At 38.6% G+C, this 23,294-nt stretch overlaps 1 protein-coding gene across 11 annotated transcripts in view; it reads left to right on the forward strand.

Annotated features, from left to right (window-relative positions):
• The window catches only part of MAGI2 (membrane associated guanylate kinase, WW and PDZ domain containing 2), a 763,702-nt gene that overhangs the window by 491,915 nt on the left and 248,493 nt on the right, over positions 1-23,294 (forward strand). For all 11 annotated transcript variants that reach the window (XM_049814030.1, XM_049814031.1, XM_049814020.1 and 8 more), the window contains one exon: positions 17,034-17,249. In XM_049814030.1, coding sequence (XP_049669987.1) covers positions 17,034-17,249 — 216 coding nt within the window. The remainder of the gene's footprint in view (positions 1-17,033; positions 17,250-23,294) is intronic.

The raw sequence follows: 23,294 nt of genomic DNA on the forward strand, positions 1-23,294 counted from the left end.
TGCTAGTTACTGCTTTCTGTAGAGTACAATACATCATGCTTTTGCACACATAATTTGCCCACAAGCTCACAGACCAGCACTAGAGTCCAGAAGGAAATTGTACCTATCAGCTAGCCGAAGACTGACTCCCACATCTGGTCCCAGTCATATCTAGTCCTTCTTAGCCTTCACTCTTGCAGGGACAGGAGTGTGACCCGTGGTGTCAGAACCTCCAGCAACATCGTCCTTCCGAGCTTCTGAGAGTAGTAAGATCAGCCTTTGCACCCTGCTGCTCTGGCATGTGAAGTAACTGTGTAACTGCAGCCTCATCACTGCCCTCTGTCATGAAATGTAGGGTTTTCTTTGCCTTTTACTCCAGAATCACAGGTATGAATTAAAAACAGTACCCTTATAGACGACTCCTGTTATACCTTGGTGGGAACATCCTTTCTTGTCCCATCACTGCTTGTCTGACACCTTTATCTTAGTGATGACTCAAGACCATCCTTTGGCACTAATAGCTGTAACTGCTTATGCTCAGTGCATACAGATGCCCAGCAGTTAAAAGGACAAAGTTAAGAAATATTGCTAGGAGTTCAATTTGTAAGAATCCAACCTCCTCTGTAATAAAGTATCCCAGCTTTTAAGAGCAAAAAGTGGCAGTGGCCTTTTGAAAGTTCATAAGGCTTTTCCAGTCTAGGCAAGAATGATGAGGAAAAAGGTTCCCGGCCTTTGCAGAGCACTCATGTTCCTCGCTCTTTCTCCCCAGCCCACACTTTTTTTGCTACTTCTGTATGTTCCTGCTCTGATTTCTCCAGGTTCAAATCAGAACCCCTTTGCTTTGAAGCTCAGGTCAGCACTAGGCAAGGCATTGGCCATTACCGTTGCTAAGAGCAGCCCGTCCTCTCCCAGTTGCATGCTTGTGTGTTGACAGGGTCAGAGCGTGATTGAAGGGTGAGAGATGCACAAAAGCAGAGAAGGCTTGAAATTAAATAGTCTTTGAAGCTTTTTCTTAACTAGTCTCACTCTGGCACAGACCCCTGCCTTAAGGGGATGATCCAGTGGAATAGCAATGACCTAAAGCTACTGCTCTGCCCACTCAAGCATGCAGGGAGGTGAATTTATCTCAAAAATGACCATATGAGAATATCTGGGCTGCAAATAAATGTTTGTAAAAGATGTACATGAACATGAAAAGAACAAAGACTTTTTTTTTTCCCTAAATAAAACAGGTTTTTTCTGAAATACTGAATACTACACAGAAAAAAAAAAAAAAAAAAAAAAAAGGAAAAATCCTGGTGGGTGAGACCTTTATCTCTTCTCTCAGTTATTACTAGTGCCAATGAAGTAGCTGTCCTAATTAAAAAGAACTTGCCCTTTCAAACAGAGGAGCTGGATTCTGATCCAAATGGCCTCGTAGAAAAAAAATTGCTGAATGAAGTCATTACTCTAATTAACATTTATGCTCCTAATGTTAACAATGTACTTTTAAAAGGAACCAGTAGCATAGATATTCCTCCTTAAATCACCTAATTTTCTGGTGTGGGTGCTGATTTTAATTGCCCTTTGGTTATCAATTTAGACAGATCTACTAGGGGTGATTGCATTGTAAATCAGATATCTCAAGAAAGTCATTAATGAGCTAATGAGCGATAGATGTTTGCAGTGGTGAACAGCACAGCTGATAATGCTTATTTCGCCAAGTGGTGTATTTAAGTGTTCTGTGTTGTGTATGGAAAGAAGTGACCATTCACAAGTAACTAGGTAATAATGTATTAGCTGTTACTCAGTCTGCTCCATGGTTTTATCTTCTAATTTCCAGGATTAGTCCAGTCCCCTGTGCTCTACATCCCTAAGCTGTTTCTTTGATTTGTAATTCATAGAACTGTAGTTTGGAGCCCTGCATCTCTGTTTGACTTTGTTTATATATTTCTTGCCTCCCTTAGCATAAATCATAATGACAGCTTAATTGGTTTATATTTCTGAAGCAGTTTGAAATGTGAAGTGTTGCATAAGTATTCAAGGTTGTTATTACTTTGTGACTCTTCCCAACCATTTTCTTTCCAGAATGAAAATTAAAGAGAAATTATTTGCCATTTACAAGAGTAAATATGGTGAATCCTGTCATAAGTAATCACACAAGGATCACCAAAAAACCCGCCTTTGTTTCACAGAATTGCACTTTTTAAATGCTTGAACTTCGCATTTCCTTCATGACACAGTAAATCTTTTAACTTCACTGGAGGCATTTGATTTATGCTTATGCGAACAGAGAATCAGATCTTTGTGGCTGTGAGACAGTAGCTTCATGAAGGAATAAAGGTCCTGGAAAATACAGGTCTTTTGTAAAGGTTTGCTATAATTAAAACATTCGGCTGTTTGATACACTTAGAATTTGAGATGATGACTTCTTTATTTCACAGGAGGAATGTGTATAATTGTACCAGTCTTTAAAGCACAGTATTATTACAGGTTGGAAGATACCTTCATTCACAGATGCATATTTTACGTAAAGAATTTACATATACAAAACTGATTTTTTTTTTTTCCTTTTTCATAGAGCAGTGTTGACTGGAGACTAACCCTCTAGCTTTTCCTTAGGACCTGGCCAGAGCATTACCAGGGAATTTTTATCAGGTGCAGTGCTCAAAAAATAAAGTCACATGGAGGCAGATGTTTGTGCATTTAATTCCCTTTGTTGCTTCCCCTGGCTCACAGGGCAGAGTCAAGAGGTATCCATGATGAAGTAGAAAAGTCTTTTACCCCAGAACAGGATTTTAGGATCAGAAATGAAGCAGGCAGGCAAAACAAGGACAGCCAACAAAAAGTAGCCTGGGGCAACACAGTGTGTCAATGAGAAAGAGAGAGATAAGAAACACTTGGACAGTTGTGCATGTTGGCTTCAATCTGTAATGACTGTGCAGACCACACATCAAAAAGATTTGGCTGTCCTTGACAAAGAACAAAAAAAAGCCCAGATTTTTCAGCTGTTGCTTTTTTTTTTTTTTTTTTTTTTTTTTTTTTTTTTAGTTAAAATTATTTAAACAGTCAACGTGGTGAATAACAATTAATTTACCTCTGTTTTTATTTATTTGTCTAACTGCCTTCAGGCTATTATTAGGTGTCATCTCAGAGAGACAAAGTGAAAACTCTCTTCATCTTTTAACAACCAATCCTTCTGCTGTTGATCAGCTGGATCTACAGCTCTCACTGGTGTAAATTCCATTTGTGTTGTGTCTTTCCAGTGTAAATTAAGGGCAAAATTTGGACCATCAGCTCCAATAACACTTAATTCAGTCAGCACTGACAGCTGCTGCAGTTCTCCAGTTCCATGCATGCAGAGACCTCCATGGCCTTGGGACCAAAATGTCTATTTGTGCCTAAATTCTGTCATAGTTGAGAAATGAGTGGGAAGCACCTACATCCCACACACTTCCGCAGCAGTCCTAACTGTGCTCAGAGGATGCTTAATACAAGTTGTACGCATGGCAAAACGCCCAGGCTCTCATCATGGCGATGACACTTTCTTGATAGTATCATGACCACTTTCTTGGTAGCTTCGTGGGTGAAGCAAAGAGGCAGTGGAAGGTCAGTCTTTATTTAATGTTTCACCTTGCACTCCCAGAGAGTGCCCTAGCTACTGGATGAAGATGACCCTCCATTCTTTCTTTTGGAAGAATGACACTGTGAAGCTCAGAATTTGTGGGCCTTGAAGAAGAGCAAGCCAGAAGTGGCCTGATTATATAGTTTAGGAGCGAGAAGAATCATCAAGTGTGGCCAGTTTTGTTCGTTAGAGACTCCAGAACCATCTCTTTCTCTGTTCTTCTACTGACATGTAATAAACTCACCCCAGGAAATGTCAATTACATAATTCCCCAATATCTATTAGTTTTTTTCTAATCTAAATTTTTCTGAATGACTCAAACATAATTAGTTTTTAAACCTTTTTTTTTTCTCCTGGCTAAAAGTTGTGTTACAACACAGGTAGGTGGTGGTTTTTCAGGACAGGATTTTAGGACTGGGGATTGACTCATCACGCACCTTTATGTAGTAACTGAGCTCTGGAGGATCTAAAATTCCTTATTATAGCACAAGAACTCATTGGTAGTAAAGTTATGGATCAAAACTCCTGTAAGAAAAGCAAAGCTCTGTATCTCTGTCATATCGGGACCAAGGTGGTAGACAGAAAATTGAGTAAAAAAAATACCACGTTAGAAAGAGAAATCATACTGGCTTTAAGGGCATATGGGAACACAGAGTCTCCATTAAATGTTTAGTTATTGCTTAGTATTTAGGATTTATAATACCAATTTACCGTAAAAAAACCCTGATTATTTACATTAATGTGACAAAATGATAATCTGTTGATGAAAACAGAATTTATATAGTTTTTTCTCTGTTTTGTTTTTTTTTTTTTTTTAAGTTTCTTTATTTTCTTTACCTGGAATTACTGGGAGTCTCTGAGAAGTATTTTTATTTATTCTGACAACTACTTAAGGGAAGAACCAATAGGGAACATCTGATTTATTCACGTTGTGCAAGATGACTATCCAGGACAATCAGCAGGTGCCTTTTTAGGCACATAAGGCAAGGATTCCCTATGTACCTCTTCAATTGGCAAGATAACTTTCTCTGGTAGCAGCTTGAATAAATGAATACAAAACCTAATTGACTATAGGGATCTCTTTTTTTCTCAAAAAAACAGGTTTGAAGGAAATGTCAGACGAAATTAACAGTCTAGAGTGCCTTCTTGAGCTTGTCAAGGAAGTTGGAGATGACAGGTTTCCAACTACAACCCAGAGAAAATGACACTGTGAAATTGTATAAGGTGTCTATAAATGCAGCTTTTAAAAGAAGCTTAAATTCCTATGAAAAGAAGGAAACACAGTCCTGATCAAACTGAGGGTGGGGGCATTAATCCAGCATCTTGTTACATGCAAAAGACACATCAGGCAATTCTCAGGACTATAAGACCTCTACAATATATATTTTGGAATAAATGTCACCTGGTTCGTGTTCCCCTGCACATAGCATTTTCAGACAAATCTGTAGCATCTATGGATTGATTTAACATGCAGGTAATCTCTCAAAAATTTCTGGTATAGTAGCTGTATGTTCTTGAAACTCATTCCCATAATTAACTCAAAACTTGATCTGAAAAACTTCAGAAGTTCTACAGTTTAATTCATTTTGAATGCAGGTGCTTTGTCTCACTGACCTTCAATTTCTCATCTTTAATTTTGTGTAAATTTTGTATTTATTTACTTTTATCATATCCCTTCCTTTTTACCACCTTATTACTTAAACACTTTTGATTTGTACAACCAAAATATATTTGATTTTTATTATAGGAAGTTTATCATTTTCTTTGCTTTTCTCAGAACATTTTTTATTTCTGTAAATTTTTTGCTTAATAAAGTCTGGGCCAACACTGTATGCAATAAAGTTCTTAAATACATTATTGAACATTTGCATCACACATCATTCTATTCCTTCCAGAAGCTGCTTCCAGTTTACAGTTCTAGCTTTGCTTATTATTTAGCAGAAGTAAGCTGCTACTGTACAGCTAGCTGTCTGCAGTAGTGCCAGTATCTCTCTAGAAAGGATAGTCATTTTACAACCTGATGGTTCCCTGATTTGCATTTATCAGTAATAAATTGCAGCTAACATGATGCCTTCCCATACACACTTTTTAAATTTTTTTTTAGTTCATCTGATGCTTCAGAAACATCCACTTCTCTGGCTCAGACTAAACTAGATAAATTTTTTCCTAGAAATGCTCTTAGTCTTTTCTTGTGTTTCCTTTCCAGATCATTTGTAAGGGCGTAAAACCATGTAGGCACTACTGTCAAAAGTGAGGGACTCGGCTGCAGGCTGTTCTCTAATATGGCAAAGGACTTCTACAGGAACTTTAGCAATAATGTATTCTCATGGTTTAACAAAATCAGAGTTCAAGGGAAGTAGGCAATCTCATTGTTTGTTAAGCCTAAATCTTTAAATGATGGCAGAAAGCAATATCATTATTCAGTGTATTGGGACCTTGCTTCTTAAAGGTCCAAATTGTGTCATCTATCATTAGCCATCTAAAAGGTGAATGGACTTTTTTCTAAGGTCAGCAGCCAAAACCATGTACACTTCCAGAGGTCAGTTCATCCCACCTAAGATCACTACGCAGGGCATGTGGGTAGAGACAGCTGGTTACGTTAAACTAGACACCTAACTTTTAAGCAGCAAAAGTGAAAGGAGTTAAAAAACTACCCTCTTATCTTTTAGGGATCAGACACAATGACAAGTGACTACTCAAGGGCTGAATCCAGACAACAACAGCCAGCTCACAACACGAGATATATGTGCTGTGGGAAGAAATATCTCCATATCTCTGTTTAACTGCAGCAGAGTGTACTGTTCAAGAATTGAACCATGTCTCTTTTATGGGAAAGTAGAGGTTTCAGATTAACTGTACCATTCCTTTTCAGAAGATGAGATCAGACAACAGAATTGCTTTAAAATGTGCAAAATACTATACATAGTTACTAATGTATTTATCAAGCTGTATTATTGCAGTCTTCTTCCAATATCCTCCATTAATATCTCCGTGATTCTTGCTTGTGAAGTCCAAATGCCCTTTTGTATTAATTATTAATTCCTGTTCCTTTGTCCACAATTTTCCTTGAATGCGTAAGAGTAGTCTTTTAAAGAGCTTTATCTAGATTTTTAACTTCTGGTATGCTGTGATCTGTATAACATCAAAACATGGAAGTTAAAGGTTACTTCATATTTACTGGTGGTTGGGAGACCTGTGATGATGTGCAGTGCGTGCAGCACACTGCTGGCTCTGATAAGAAGTCATCTTTCTTCTAGGCCATTATCTAAAATTGATTTGTTCTGCTTCTCAGAGAGAAATACCAACTTAAAGAATATTTGGGAGAAATAAGGTCAGGACCTTAATCTTTGAGGAATCTTAAAGCAAGCCTGTTCCCCCTCCATGGCCACCTCTGCCTGGGCTTAATGCAGGATGTTTTATAGTTACTTTATCTGAAATGTATTTGCACCTTCAACCCATGGGATTCCCAGGTCTGATGGGAGAACTGTTATGTCCCAACTGCTCAAGAGGATTGTATCTGTTCACATGGTTTGGTCTTGGTAGGAATTAAAGGGATGATGAAAACAGTTCAGGCAGTATCTTATTCTGTATATTTTTTGTTTGTTCTACTTACTTCTTGTACTCTTACACGGAATTTTTAGGGATTAGTCTTGCATATGTGCCTAAATTGGTATATGGGCTACTGCAAACAGTTAAAAGATTAATTAACAAAATCTAAGGTATGCAGAATATTTCTAGGATAAAACCACTCTAGTACTTACAAAAAGAAAGAAAAACATACTTTAGTTAAAAGAAAAAGTAACTATTTAAATGGAACTATGGAAACAGAGATGAAGAAAACCTAGGAGTCTGAACTCTCCGAAATACACTAAAGCATGAAGTGTCATCTCCGAGGAAAATATTTTTTAAAAAATGAGAATTAACTGTTGTATGCCTTAATTTTGGGGTCTTCAAAATTTCTGAACATCAGAATTGTTTTAGGTCATCCTCTATGCAGATCTGATGTACTCTATCAGTACCTTAAGAAAAACTGATTTTCTCCTGATACTTATCTTGAAAAATACCAATTAAGAAATTGAAACAAACTCATATATCCTTACTTTTACAGTCTTTTCCAGTCTGTCTAGAAAAGAGAGATTCTTACTGGGGGCAGTTGGGGTCCGATAGTAAGAGAAGAGCAGGCCTCTTATGTTGGAAGGTTTGACAGCCCATCTGTCTCCATTCCTGTATTTGTGAATTTAGAAACTTCCTCTGCTATTGCATTCACTGGGGGCCAGAACACTCTTGGGCAAAAATCCACAGCTATAATTAGTGATTTAATTTTAATGTAGATGAATAGACAATCCTGAAGCCAGTTATTAAAATATCATTAGTTGACAGAGAGTTAGCGTATCTGCCTAATGTCTGTTAGCAGAAGCTGCAGAGACCAACCCAAATGAGAAATCTGCCTGGGGAAGAGTTGCGGTAACACAAGGTATCAAAAATCTCCCAGCCTTTGGGAAACAGCTGGACAGCTCCTGCCAGAAAATGCTCAGGCGTTTGTTGGGAATGCATGGGAAATAACTCTGACCCCTCTCTTCTAGCAGAACCCTGAGATCTCTGGAAAATATTCCTTTTGAGTAGCTTTAGCCATAGCTAAAGACCAATACCGATAGAAAATAGCAAGGGTGAAAAACAGACTTTATAATACCTAGCCCCGGGGATCTCTATATACAAGTATGGAATTAGTTCTGTATATCACATGTAACTCATTCTGACAGCACTCCCAAAGTAAATAATTTTAATTTGTATTTTTAATTCAGATATTAATGTAACAGCGAGGCTCAGAGAACTAAGCAATCTGGATTCAAAGGCTTAGTTAGAAAGAGAAGGGCAAAAACTTCTCTGGGATCTTCAGTCTCTGGCTGAAAGCAGAGAAACTAAAAGTAGCAGCAAGGATCTTAGTAAAAGTATAACTTTGCTTGTAAATATTTCAGAGAACACAGTAGAAGTTAAGAGCTGTCGTGGTTTAACCCCAGCTGGCAACTAAGCCCCACCCAGCTGCTTACTCACTCCCCCTCTGCTGGGTTGGGGGAGAGAATCAGAAGAGTAAAAATGAGAAAACTCATAGGTTGAGATAAAGACAGTTTAATAGAGAAAGCAAAAGCCGTGCACATAAGCAAAGCAAACCAAGGAATTAATTCCCCAATTCCCATGGGCAGGCAGGTGTTCAGCCATCTTCAGGACAGCAGGGCTTCATCACGCCTAACGGTGACTTGGGAAGACAAACGCCATCACTCCTAATGTCCCCCCTTCCTCCTTCTTCCCCCAGCTTTATATGCTGAGCACGATGTCCTGTGGTCTGGAATGTCCCTCTGGTCAGTTGCGGTTAGCTGTCCCAGCTGTGTCCCCTCCCAACTCCTTGTGCCCCCCCAGCCTCCTCGCTGGTGGGGTGGGCTGAGAGGCAGAAGAGCCCTTGGCTCTGGGTAAGCAGTGCTCAGCAGTAACGAACACATCTCTGTGTTATCAACACGGTTTTCAGCACAAATCCAAAACATAGCCCCATACTAGCTACTGTGAATAAAATTAACTCTACCCCAGCCAAAACCAACACAGAGCTGTTGTTGAAAAACATAATCACAAATCTACATCTAACAACTTTTTTCCCCTAAATCCTGAGAGATCTGAACTATGACCTTTCCTGGCCTCTTTGCCATCTTAATGGCAGAAGATCATGAGTAAAAATAATACCAATGTAAATCTAAAATACAAAGGCTTTACAAGGCTTCATTTTTTAATTCCACTTTGGCACCACACTAAGAGTTCTGCAACTTTGATCCATCAAGCAGCATTGCAAAACCATAATGAAAATCTACTCGCCCAACCTTACAGCAATGATTAAAAAAGCCCTAATTATAGTATAGTCACCCGTCAAAATAAATTGCTCGCTCAGGGTGAGTGGGTGAAAAGAAGTTTGCTAGGCTTCCTTAAGGAGGTGGAAATTGTCTTGAATTTTGTTAAAATATATAACTAATTATATTTTAACAAGGTCTATGTACTGTTTTAATCTTTGGGAATTTTATAAGATGGTTTTAAGAATTTTGAGTGAGGACTTTTTCAGTTTTAATATATCCTATACTTGTGTATTCATACTGCAGAACATGTTTCATGACATACAAAAGCATGCTTTAAATGACACGTACAGGTAACCAGAAATGTTAGAATAAAATAATTTCAAAAGAAGACACCAATTGTTTGGACATAACTTCCACAGCAAAGTGAATGTGTGAATCTGACAGCACAATGAAGTGAGAGCATGGTGATGCCACGTGGTTGGCTCCTGGGAGGTCTACACATATCTTAGGAGGTCAATGAAGCCTGCATTTAGGACTCCTTCCTGTCTTCAACATCCATTGCACACAATGCCAAATCCTTCAAAGATGTCTGCAACCCATTCACCTGGGCTGTGTTGGCCATGAAAACTTAATGCAAAGTTTGAGAGAATACAAACCATGTATGATCTTACCCTGCTGGTTATACTGCCAGTATGTTGGGCGTGACCTAAGCAATACCAAAACCACAGGCTTTCTTTCCTGCTGTCTTCTGGAGGTTGCCAGAAACCTACACTTAAATTTGCATCCAAAGAATACTCAGTGTGAGGACTCTAGACTGCAGCAGACTTGCGCCTGATGTCCCAGGGCTTGCAGACTGTGGGCTACTACAGATGGAGATACTGGTTTTAGATCTCCTTTCATTGTTGCTTCCAAAATCTGGATTTTGTTAGCTTTTTAATATCATTTAGATGATGTTCAGACACCTTTGTTACAGAATAGGATCATAGAATGGGTTGGGTTGGAAGGGACCTTTAAAGGTCATCTAGTCCAACCCCCCTGCAATGAGGAGTGACATCTTCAACTACATCAGGTTGTTCAGAGCCCCGTCCAGCCTGATCTTGAATGTTTCCAGGGATGGAGCATCCACAGCCTCTCTGGGAAACCTGTTCCAGCGTTTCACCACCCTCACTGTAAAAAATTTCTTCCTTACATCTAGTCTGAATCTACCTTCTTTCAGTTAAAACTGTTACCTCTTGTCCTGTCACAACAGGCCCTGCTAAAAGATTTGTCCCCATCTTTCTTGTAAGCCCCTTTAAGTACTGCAAGGCCTCAACAAGGTCTCCCCAGAACCTTCTCTTCTCCAGGCTGAACAACCCCAACTCTCTCAGCCTGTCTTCACAGGAGAGGTGCTCCGGCGCCCTGATCATTTTTGTGGCCCTCCTCTGGACCCCTCCAACAGGTCCATGTCCTTCTTATGTTGGGGGCCACAGAGCCGGACGCAGTACTCCAGGTGGGGTCTCACCAGAGCGGAGTAGAGGGGGAGAATCACCTCCGTTGACCTGCTGGCCACACTTCTTGTGACACAGCCCAGGATATAGTTGGTCTTCTGGGCTGCGAGTGCACATTGCTTTTCATCCACCAGTACCTCCAAGTCCTTCTTGGCAGGGTTACTCTCAATCCCTTCATCCTCCAGCCTGTATTGATACCGGGGGTTGCTCTGATCCGGGTGCAGGACCTTGCACTTGGCCTTGTTGAACCTCATGAGGTTCAGATGGGCCCACTTCTCAAGCTTGTCCAGGTCCCTCTGGATGGCATCCCATCCCTCAGTTGTGTCAAGTGTACCACTCAGCTTGGTGTCATTGGCAAACTTGCTGTGGGTGCACTCGATCCCACTGTCTTTGTCACTGATGAAGGTACTAAACAGTACTGGTCCCAGTACAGACCACTGAGGGACACCTTTTGTCACCAGTCTCTGTCTGGACATTGATTATAAACACATATAGGCTATAAACAGATGCTTCTTGATGTCTGCCATAGGCCTCTAGTCATAAACAAATGCAGCTATCACCTTTGAATAAAATAATAAAATCATTTAATCAAATAATAAAATATTCACATTTATTCACATTATTATTTTAATTAAGAATTAAGCTAATGTCTGCCTACCTAAAACTCTGTATACCATTGCAATCTATTATTTTTCCATGTGTATTTGTTTGTGAGCTGTTAAAATGTAACTCTTATATCCAAACAACAATTAGACTTCTGAGTACTTTCCCCTTAATTTATTGTCACCAGTGATTGACCACAAAAGCAATATGTAGAGATTTAACATTCATCATAACATTTGCAGTTATTGTTCTAATAACTGAAAAATAAGGTTTGTCTTTCATTTCCTAGAGTTGTGGCTGACTCACACAATTTTGACTGATACATCAGCAATTCAAAGTTGTATAAACAGTACAGACAGATCAATCTAAATGAGGGTGCTGAATAAGCAGAAGCAGGGGTGTATTTGTAGCTGGGTATTGTTTCATCCCACTCTAAAAATAAGTGTGAAAAGGAATGTGTATCTCATTCTGGGCTCAGAATCTGAGTCACACCATAGTTAGAAGTATTCATATTAAAAGCTTTGGCTCTGGAACACCTCTCGTTTTCTTTCTGATTGTTCATTCTCACTGTAATTTCCTAATTCCTCAGCACCAGTTTTAACTTTTCATAATACTTATATTTTTAAACTAGACTTTTTCATTTGTTAGATGAGATCAGTGGAGCTTCAGGAGCCAAGGACTCTCCCAGCAATAACACCTTCCTCCATACTCTGATGGTACAGGCTGGCCAGTGCCAGGAGCTAAGGGAGCATGTCCTCCTCGACAGCCAGGGCTGCAGACCTGGCAAAAAGCCCTTCCTCTCCCTTCTGTGTGCGGAAGGGTGGAAGGTGGAGTTGTCCGCTCTATGGTGCATTTTGGGTTCTTTCCTCACAGAAGGGGAGAGGGGCTGGGGGGCCTGGTGGTGGAGGTGCTCGGCAAGGCCAGGCAGAGGAAAGTGCAGGTAGGTCAGTCCCTGCAACACAGTGCAAAGTGGAGCACATCATGGGAGACACATTTAAAATTGGGATCACTGGCTGTTGAGCACATCGATAAAGTGACTATCAGTAGATCTGAGTCTTGTTACCATTTCAGCATTATGATTCTTCTGCTTCTTTACTACCACCCAAATGCTTTGCCTTTTTTTTCTTCGCTAAGGGCTTACTTACCCTTTTTCAGGAAACAAGTTAGGATCTATTGCTTCATCATCAAACAGTTTATCGATAAAATAAAAGTCTTACTACTTCCTGACATAGGTGAGCTCAGGTTAAGAAAAAAAAAAAGGCTGCGTTGTCCTCCTCAGTTTCTCCTTCTTCTGCTGCTTCTGACTTTCTGACTTCCTGATCTGGTCTCTGTCATCAGGGCTAACCTCCCCAGTAATTTTATCTGACTCCCTCTTTACAGAATCATGTAGACCTTTTCATGCAGCTTAGGGGTGCCAAGGAATACTTGGTAATTGTAACTGTGCTATGGCTTCCAAGCCGTTTCGGCAGCAAAGTCAAACAGGTTATGTTAGACCATCTTCAGTGTTGAACTGGACTCGGAAACAGGCTGGGAGCACTGAGGCAATCAGGCACAGCAGCAAGATGGATTAAGCAGTGGTGTTTTTTTCTGCAATTAAATACTCATTCTGAACTGCCTGTCTGTGAAGGCTTTTAGTCAGGTCCAATGCCAAGAGCTTAGCTTAAGCTCTGCTGGCTTAAGCTGACCTCTTGACTTTGTGCTGGGGTGGTAGAGGAGTATGCACACGTTTTTTAAGTACAACAAGGATGGACCTGGGTAAGAGAGCAGCTGCACTGAGTCAAACCAAGGGAAACTGTAGCCCTGTACTCTGCCTCTACCACTGCCCCTTGGTAGATGTTAAGGCAAAAAATATAAGAACAGGGAAGGCATGCAGAGATACATTCTGTGCTCCACCAATCTGTATTATATGGAATTCTTGATTCAGAATTTGTACCTTTACATTTAATAGGCTTTCATGGTTTTTTCTTCTATGACTTTGTATTGTTGCCTTTTGACCATATTTATGATACTGGCAGCATCTGACAGTGAATGCCACTATTCTTTTTTGCTGTGTGAAAAAAACCCACTTCTTTTGCTTGTTTTAAACCTGCTAATTTCATTGGGCATCCTCTTGTTCTCATGTAGTGAGAAGCCAAGCATCCATTCATTTATTTTCTAGGCACTTTCCCAGGGTTCTCCTGATTTTATACATATCTGCCATATCCCTCTTCAGTTGTCCCCTTTCCAAGCTGAAAATTCCAAATCAATTTAAGCAGTTCCAAGCTTTAATTGCGCTTCTTTAGATCCCCCATGTAATTTTTGAGAGGTAAGTACCAGAACAGCAGGCAGTATACAAAAGGGAGGGTACTCTGTAGTTTTGTATAGTGCTATAAAGGTGTTTTCTGTTTTGTGCTCCATTCCTTTTTTTAAAGCTCCTAACTGCGAGCTTTTTTGACTACCAATGAGCACGGGATTTATGTTTTCTTTTAGTAAGCTTTCTTTTTTTTTATTAATTCTTTTTTTTTTAAATTAAACACAATTAAAATTATTTACTTGGTGTGCTTTTTGTACTTATAAGAGGCTGAACTTCAGTACCTTATGCTTAAGTACTGTTTCAGCAGTAACATCTTGAACCAGCCCTGTCCTTTGCTCAGGCAAGATGAAAAAGAGCTGTTATCAGAGATTTTCCAAACATCATTGCAACAAAAGTTACGGTGTTTCAACATTTAGTCTCTGCATTATACCTAGATACAACAATTGCTGAGGCTTTATGAGAGTCTCCCATTAGCTCTAATACTAATTTCTAAGGTTCAGGCAAGGAATTCCAAGACACTGAGAAACTCTTTTTGACAGAAGATGCAGTTTACATTGATTCTAATTTTAATTTAGTGGAGCATTGCTCCTTCATTAAAATGGCTGGGTCTCTCATCCTATATATTTTTTCCTTTGGAACTGTATGAATTCTTTTCATCATTTTTATGATGCACAGATTATGTCAATGTTATATAGCTGTAGACCAGTTTCTTATTTTTATTTGCACTGCTTACGCATATTTTTGAATAAAGGATAAGTAGATAGATAGCAACTAATATGCAAAACTCACTTTTAAATCAATTATTACTGGATTATAAAGCATATAACATATTATGTTAGAGGACAGAAGTTGGAAATTATACTGCATTTTCAGTTTGAAACTGGAAGAGTGAAATCCTCTTTGGCTCCTAATCTCAAATGTGCATTTTTGTTTCTTATATTTTTATATCTGTCATATTCATACTTTTTTTTTTTGTTATGACTTTTGTCTCTTTCTCCCACTAATGCATAGAGTCAGTCAAAGTGAAGAAGTGTTTAATATTCAAAAAATAGAAAAGCATGTCCTTCATTTAAAACATCTTCTATTCAGGTATTAGCATTACTACTAATTACTACTGCACTCAGTTTTGTGTGACAATGCCAAAACTAAGAACAAAGGAAAAAAAGCCAAAGTACTGCACTTTTAGTCTAACGGTTTGTATCACAATGGTCCTATAACCCTGGGATTTGTGTGCTGGCATTTATTAAATCAGTGGAAATCAGTGCATACTTCACAAGTTTTGTGAAGCTTATGGCACCTGTGCCACTGATTAACTTTCAGACTGGTAAAATGGCTTAGGTCAAGAAGGAATTTTTTAAATTGAGGAATCCTTTTTTCAAAATATGTAGTATTTCAGACATGTGACCAGATCTGATTTTGACATATATTGGACATACAGTTTTTCAAGTGGATCGATGTAGATTTCCCTTCCCTCCCTTAGACTCTAAATCCTGCTCTCCTGCTTTAACCCTGGGAGTCAGAGAGTCCTCCTGCAGACTGTGGGAGAGCAGGTCACAGCCATCCATCCAAAGGCACAACCATTGCTCTACTACCCTCGGGGCTCTGTGTTAAACCCGCTGCCATCTCATAAAATCCAAAGAAAATCTTCAGTGAGTGAGTTTTTCATTGTGCTATCCCTAAGCCCAGAGTGAGTACAAGGGCCATTTAACACAGTAGATTTTTCTAGTGTATTACAATTACAGAAATATCAAATATCGTTTTGTTAAACCACTGCAAAAAATTCATAGAGTATTCAGTTGTTGCAAGACCGCTCAATTACTTACTTACCTTTATTGACGTGGTCATGTGGCTGAACATTGTAATTCATTGGAAACACACAAGAATACTAGTACCAGAAACAATTTTTACTTTGCTTGCAAAATGCATCTTATGATGGTTTACTGTGCAGATACAAGATATTTCTTTATCTGTGTCACACTCATGTGGTGAAAATAATTTTTGCCAGTTGCTAGTTTTATTTCATCACGCAGAAGCCCTAAGTTGTGGGTTAAGAAATAAAAAATGGTCATACGGTCTACAAATACCTTCAGCAACTTAATATCCTTACATAGGTACTTTTTGCTTTGGAAACGTTTCTCAGAGCTGGACAGTATTTTTAGTTTCCCATACTAACTGCTGAAAATCTACTTGTAAGGCATCATGTTCACTGCCCTTCAATGCAACTTGCAGATGAAAAAAGATAACTCTGCATATATAGCATGTTTTTATCTTTATGTCTTATAGTAGTCTTCATGGGGTTTTTTTAGAGAGGACTCGCTCATTTTTTTATATTCTTTTATTTAATTATTTTAATATTTTATTTTTAACCATATTTTTGAAGACAAATTTGAGGTGTCAGTAACAAACCAGTTTTCATACCAGATATGCTAGAAATGCAAACATACAGATATTAATAGATAAGAGGAGACCATGGTCCATCTAATCTAATAATCCTTCTGACAGAAAGTAGGTGATTCAGAGGAAGTTGCCAGTAATTTCATGAGAGACAAATAGAGGGTGATCTGTCAGCCACCTTTAGTCTTCTCAGAATTCCTTAGTACTCTGAGATAATTTTAAGCCGTAAAGCATAAGGTTTCAACTTTTTTGAAAACACATTAGCATTAACCATTAAAATTTGGAGCTCATGAATAGCAAAAATTTGACAAATAGGAAAAGTGAGATAGTGCAAGCATTACTGAATACTGTAAATCTCTGAATCATTCAATGATTATTTACTTTCTAAGCAGATGAGAGGATTTGGGGGGGTGTGAAAATGACATAACATAGCCAATACTTTTATGGTCCTTTTGATCCTTCAAAAACTTTTATTGTGGCATAAATGTTACAAAAGTAATTTGTCCTAACTAACAGTTTGAAATAAGCAAACAGCTCTGGTATGCTACCTATTTGTCAGGTATTTCCGTGAGAGGAATATTAATTTACCCTGTTAAAGTTTCAGGAAGTCCTAATATGGTATATACTTGTGAGCATGATTTGATCACTAGTGTTACACCAAGAAAATTAATTAGCATTTCATGAAAGGTGAATATTTACCATTTTGAACTAATATTTATATTAGCTGATGAACCAGATCCTACCTCACATAATCCCATTAACCTAAGGCAAAAGAAGCAGCAGCAGCAGCATACGTATTTCTCCAAATTTATGTGATATTCCTTTTCTTTTCTTTCCAGACAACTATTACGGCACTCCGAAGCCTCCAGCAGAACCAGCTCCACTGCTGTTAAATGTAACAGATCAGATCCTCCCAGGTGCCAGTCCCGGGGCTGAAGGCAAACGTAAAAGGAATAAGTCTGTGAGCAATATGGAGAAGACAGGTATTGAACCACCAGAGGAAGAAGAGGAAGAAAGACCTGTGGTCAATGGAAATGACGTGACAGTAACACCAGGTCTGTTCTTCCTTCTTACTTTTCAATGCGTTTCTGTTATTCACAGAGTCCTCAGTTACCTCCTTCTGCAGTGAGAATATGCATGTTCAGGTAAGGATGTTCTTGCAAGACTGAAAGCCAGGAATCCTGAATAACAGGATTTCTCTGAAGCCTAAAACAAATTACTTAACCTCCGTTTTGGGGAGTCATCTCACTTACCTCAGCTGCCGTAAAGATACCTGTCTCTGAACTAGTCCCTTTGAAGCCTCTTCATAGACCAAAGAGAAAAACACCTACTTTCTGAATACAGTTCATTCATGTGACCTGTTTTAGATTTCTAGGTTAGGAAATCAATCACAAGTGCCTATTTCTCTCCATTGACTATAGAGGGAGTCTAGAGAACTGCAATTTAGTCAAATGAATCTAGTCTCTGTGTTTCAGGTCTCCTTGTTCTCAAATGGTGATACTCACAAGAGAGTTGGCTACGTTATGAAGTGAACTTTTGTAAATTGTTATGAAATCTTAGCAATATTGTGGAAGAGTAAAGTTGTCATCATATAAATGAATTTTTGACAGTGCTGATGAAACTTAGCTGGCAATACTGTCAGGAAGGACCCTTTTCAGCAATGTTTCAGAGCCTGCATAAAGCTGATAAAGGTTCAGATGTCTAGTCCTAAAAGGCAGCTGTTGTTTTACATCTTGGAGCATAGTTCTTCAGAAAAAAAGGGGCTCAAGATACTGACTAGTATCCTGAGTGATAGCACTCCAGCCTTTTCCCAAGCAGGTAATCAACATTTCAGCAAGTCATCATTTTACAGTACTTAATCATTTTCATTCTGAAATACCATTTAAGAAATTTTGTTGGTGGTGTTGTTGAAGTAGGAAATTAAAGAATTCAGACTTATATCTCTCTGAGAAATAACTCTGTGAATCCTTTTTGGTGAACTTAGAAATGCAGAAACAAATTATTGCGGTAGAAGTCTGTAGTGACAATCATATGAATGAGAAAATAAAATGGAATACTGCAAGTTCTCTATATGTATAGGTTAATGTGAAACAAAAAAATCCATTACCTAATCTTCTAAGCACTGTAAAAAAGATTTTCGTACTGCAGATTCTATATGTACTTTTTTTTCTCCTACTGCATTAGAAAGTATATAGAATTGAATATCTTCCCATGAGGGATGTATTTGCCGCACGCTTTTCTGTAGTTGTTGCCTAACATTACATGTAAGGGCAAATTCCATTGCAGAATCCATCCCTGTGTACAAGGGCGGGTGGCAGGGAGCGGTGGGGTGAGAGTGGATCTCATTCTCCCCTCTTGGCTCGCCAAAGGGCTGCAGCATTACTCCGTGGCCATTACCACCACATACTGTATGAGCCTTGCTCATCCCTTGCCCACAACAGCGCATCTGCCGACAATGCTCTGATGCTTAGTGCCTTTCCTACACAGCTAAGCAGAAAAGGATGAAGCCCAGAAATCCTTACATAAAACATCAGCACTGGCTCTGTTGCCAGGATACTTTCACAGCAAAAGAGGCAAAGGCAGGATTTGGTCTCTGATGTGTATTGTAGAAATCATTAGAAAGATCACTTTGCAGTTGTTCAGAATGTGCCACATAACGGACCAATTGCTGAGGTGCATTTTCCAGGGCAATATGTTTCAGCTTGAACTGGATCAAGAGGCAGTGTTTACCTGCTTTTTCTCCTTGCATTGTATACCTATAGTTTTCTTCTCCCAGACAAATTCTATGTGAACGATGACTAGGCAGCACCCAAGAAACAGCATGTGCTGTGTTACAAAATGAAATACAGGAGCATTGGTGTAAGACAGCCCCCTTCCTCCCCCTCTTCACCCCCCACAAAGTAATTCCTGTAGGTGTGGCCAGCAGAACAAGCAGTGCCTGTGTTGGCTCTCATGGTTTCATAAGCAGGGTTTTGTTGTTCAGTTACACTGATTGAGGACTTTGGGGATTGTAGCAAAGCAGCTCTGTACATACATGCTGTGTTGCCTTTGTTGGGCACTGTAGCTCCCACGGACCCTGTTACTGCAGTCATTTTCTGTGTGTGCTGATGGAGTCTTGGCTACCTCTAAAATGTGTGTGCATTTGTAGTTTGTGTCTTTGAACAATCAGGAAAACCAGAATATGTCAAAAATTATTTTATTTTTTTTTAAACTCTTGGTGGAGGGAGCACTCTAGTTTTTATAAAGAAGCAAGGAGGGTGGGTTATTTGTTATTTCCAGTTCTTTTAGAAAGTGTATTCTGTTTGAAATGCTTCACTTCTAACGGGAGTCTTTTATTAAATATAGGACTCATGGGACATCTGAAACACTGACACATTTTTATAGATGCTCAGCAACTTAATGGCTTTTTAACTGCCAAAGGTATCAGAGTCTGGCAACTCAAAGGACTGCTGTAACACCTAGGACTGCTAGGTTGAAATTGTAACAGATCTAAGATGAATCTGAAGAAAATAAACCCATCTTTATCAGATCAATAGGTGACATTTGTAGTTGCAAAGATCTTTGTGCTTTTGGTCTGATTTTTCAGACCACTTTTCAGTGTCTGTTTAGATATTCTGTGCATCTGTTGAGCTTTATTAGTAGGAATCAATTTTTCATTAATTCACTTCCACATACCTTGCTTTGTAGGCCATCAGATTCCCCTCATACAGTTGTATATGGACAGACTGGAGATCTTCAACCATGATCCATAATTGTCTTCTTGTCATTTTGTGCTGCACAATGTGTTTATTCTTTCTGATTTTTGTTACCTGTCCTCAGCCCAGAACCCAACAGGAATCCTTCTCAATTCTTCAGAATGGGGCTTTTGGCCATTTTAGAATGCAGCACTCTCAGTCTTCCATCCTGGATCAAGTTGTCTCAGGACAGAATAGTATTATTGGGAGATGGGATTTATTTCAACCAACTTTAGTAAATTATATGCCTAAATGCCTTACTTTTTGTTTGAGCTACTTGTTTCTGCTCTCTTTATATAAAGTAAGGAGAAAGAGGCAATTCCAAAGAGTAAGAGACCATAGCTGTTTAAGATACTCATTTTAGGGGATCACCTCTACAATCTAGAATGCTTAACTCAGCCTACAGATACACAAAGGCCTAGATGGCTAAATTTAAATGAAGAATCCTGCTGTTTGCCAAGCAGCATATGAGAGACACGATCTATAGATTAGCTGTTAAGATGGCCAAGTCTAGAGTTAGCATTGGGTTTTTCACACCTAGTGCAATTGCCCACATTACTGGACTTCTGGCTGCTCTAGGTTGGGTCTCTGCCATTCACTGGTTTGTGTGAGATATCTTGCATACAAGAAGCCTTTCTTGATGGACACTGCATTGAAATGAACAATTTCTGTAAAACTGATGCTTTGACAAAAGAAGCAAAAAGAGGCTTGGTCAAATTGCAACCTGTTTGTCAGACATTTGGCTTTCACTGCTGTTGCTGTTCATGTCTGCAGAGAATTGTCAGTCTCCTTCACAACCAGCATCATGATTTGACACTGTGTTGGTCATGTCACATTTGCTTCACACTTCTGACATTGTTTATCATCCAAACTCCAGAGGAACCACTCTAACATTGAAAGAATGCTTATGTATGTGCATTATTCTGACATTACGTGAGCAATGATAAGTTGCACCCAGAGAATGAAAGTTCTGGCAGGCTCAAATTAATTGAGGGATAAGATATGACATAAAATTTCAGAATTATCATTCCATGCCTTAGGTTGATAATGAAGCAACAGGGTGGAGTCCCAATGCCATCAATCACCACGCAAGGTGCAGTAGTCCCAGGCGACAGGTTGAGTTTACTCTTTTATTATTACACAGCAAAGACAGCCAGGGGCATGAAAATTATACACATGGCATCCAAGAGCCATGAGATTTTAAAAAATACAGAAGTTGGTATCCATTGATATTTCTGTTGTAGGTGTGTTCTCTAAACTCAATTTATCACAGGTAGGTCGCAACCTATGACCTACAGAATACCCTATGCTCACCCAGTCTCCATGTGTCCTGTTTTCCTTCCCCCACATCAGCTCCTAGTTCTTGTGTTAGTAGTCAGTGGGAACAGTGCCTCCATGCAAAGCACCAAAACCCAAATATGCCTACAGCTCTGTGGGAAAGGCAACAGCTCCAAGGGTGCAGAGTATATTTTCTCAAGAAAATAGATGCACATACCTCAGCAAACATGAACTACACTACTCTTGTATCCAACAGTCATTTAAAATGGATGGACTGTTTCCTATGCAAAATTTAACAAATTAGTCATTTAGATATAATAAGGGTATAAAGAGCTGCAATATTTTCGTTGCGAGCTGCTAAAACCACTCCATAAATAACTATTTAATAATATTTCCTTTAATTTGTTCTCTGCTGATATTGCTTAGGTCATCTGAATTGGTTCTTTTGGAAGAAAAGAATAACTTTTTAAACTTTACTGCGTGAATAATCTGCAGCATTAATATAGAGGAATAAAGTGACGAGGTCCTCTTACATGATTAGATGGCAAATCTCAAGAGTTAGACTGTAAATAATAGAAACAATTTAAAGTGCAAGGAACAGCATTGATGAAGGCTCAAATTCTGAGACTATCACAACATAACTACCAGTTATTTTTAAAAAATGGTCACCATATTGTCCAAGAACTGTGTAGAGAATATGTCATATCAACCAGTAATATTTTAACTGCTGGTATTTGGAGTTGGAGTACTACAGAGATGAACTTAGAGTATTTAATGATAAGTAGGTACTTTTAACATACACATTGTCTTGTTCTCAAAGTTTTTTGTATTCCACATGTGCAATAACTTGCTGGTGCTTTACTGGTGCCTATTCTGTCACTTCCCAGGACACTGAAGATACTGTGCTAAACTGCTTTTGAAAACTGGACCATGTAATCTGTTTTGTAGCGAGACAGCAGCTCTAGTAGCCTATTTCATTGATGTAAAGTCAATTGATTTTTTTGTTGTTTTTTTTTCTTTTTTTAGTGACAAAAATACTTCTGGACTCATGGTACAATTTGAAGATTTTTTTTTATATCATATATTGTCTGAAGATAAGTATTTGTGCTCACAGTGTGTTACTGTAGTATTTCAAACTTAATTTGTACATTTAAGACACTGCTAGTTTTAAACCAGAACTCCTGCTTTTTATCATATCAAACATTATATATGAATATATATTAGCAGAAAGAAAACCAGTAAGGTGAATATCTACCTTACCTGGAGTATATGAATGATAGATACTCATAACAAAAGATGAGATGACACCGTAGGGCTGTGTTCCAGATAAGTGTGACTAGGATGTCCACTGTGTAAAACTTAATGTTCTTAAATGGCATTAGGCAATTCTACCTTAATTGCTTGGGTTTTAGTTATCATGATGCCTTCTCCATTATCAGAGTAAGCTATTAAAAGCTAATGGTCCATTAATTGATAATTCATGAGATTGGCTTTAAAATAATTATATTTTTAAGTTGTTAAATAAGCATCAGGTTCCTTTTTTCCCCTGCCATATTTTGATAGCAATCTCTGTCTTAGACAAGCTCAAAGTATCTCTTCTAATCCTCAAGGCTTAATTTTCACATTTTTTCTGCCATCATAATGTCTGGGATTTGTTAATACAGTTATTGAAAATCAAGGATCTGACCTCTTCAGGCCTGTTGAAAATAATATCTTGAGGAAGAACACATATTATAGATATTGTAAAATCCCAAGCCACAGCAATGTCACCACATCTGTGCTACAGATGCTACCTTTTGTACAATTCTGTCTCAAGTAGCAGACTATTGAAAAGTCATGGCTTAATCAAAATTATCTCTGATTATATTTATTATTTTTATTTTTCATTAGAAAAATTTGTGCTTGCATTCTTAGTATTGTTTATTTAATCTTTAGCTGTTCTCCTGAACAACTTTTCTCTTACCATTGCTTGCCATAACACTGAATTTATTAATTCTGTGAGTTTATTAAAATCTGGGGGTTTAAGACCATTGTTATTAATTTTTTTCTTGTTCTTCTTTCTTGTTGTCCTAAGCGTCACAAATGAGG

This window comes from Accipiter gentilis, chromosome 11, assembly GCF_929443795.1.
Source record: "Accipiter gentilis chromosome 11, bAccGen1.1, whole genome shotgun sequence".
Lineage (NCBI taxonomy): Eukaryota > Metazoa > Chordata > Aves > Accipitriformes > Accipitridae > Astur > Astur gentilis.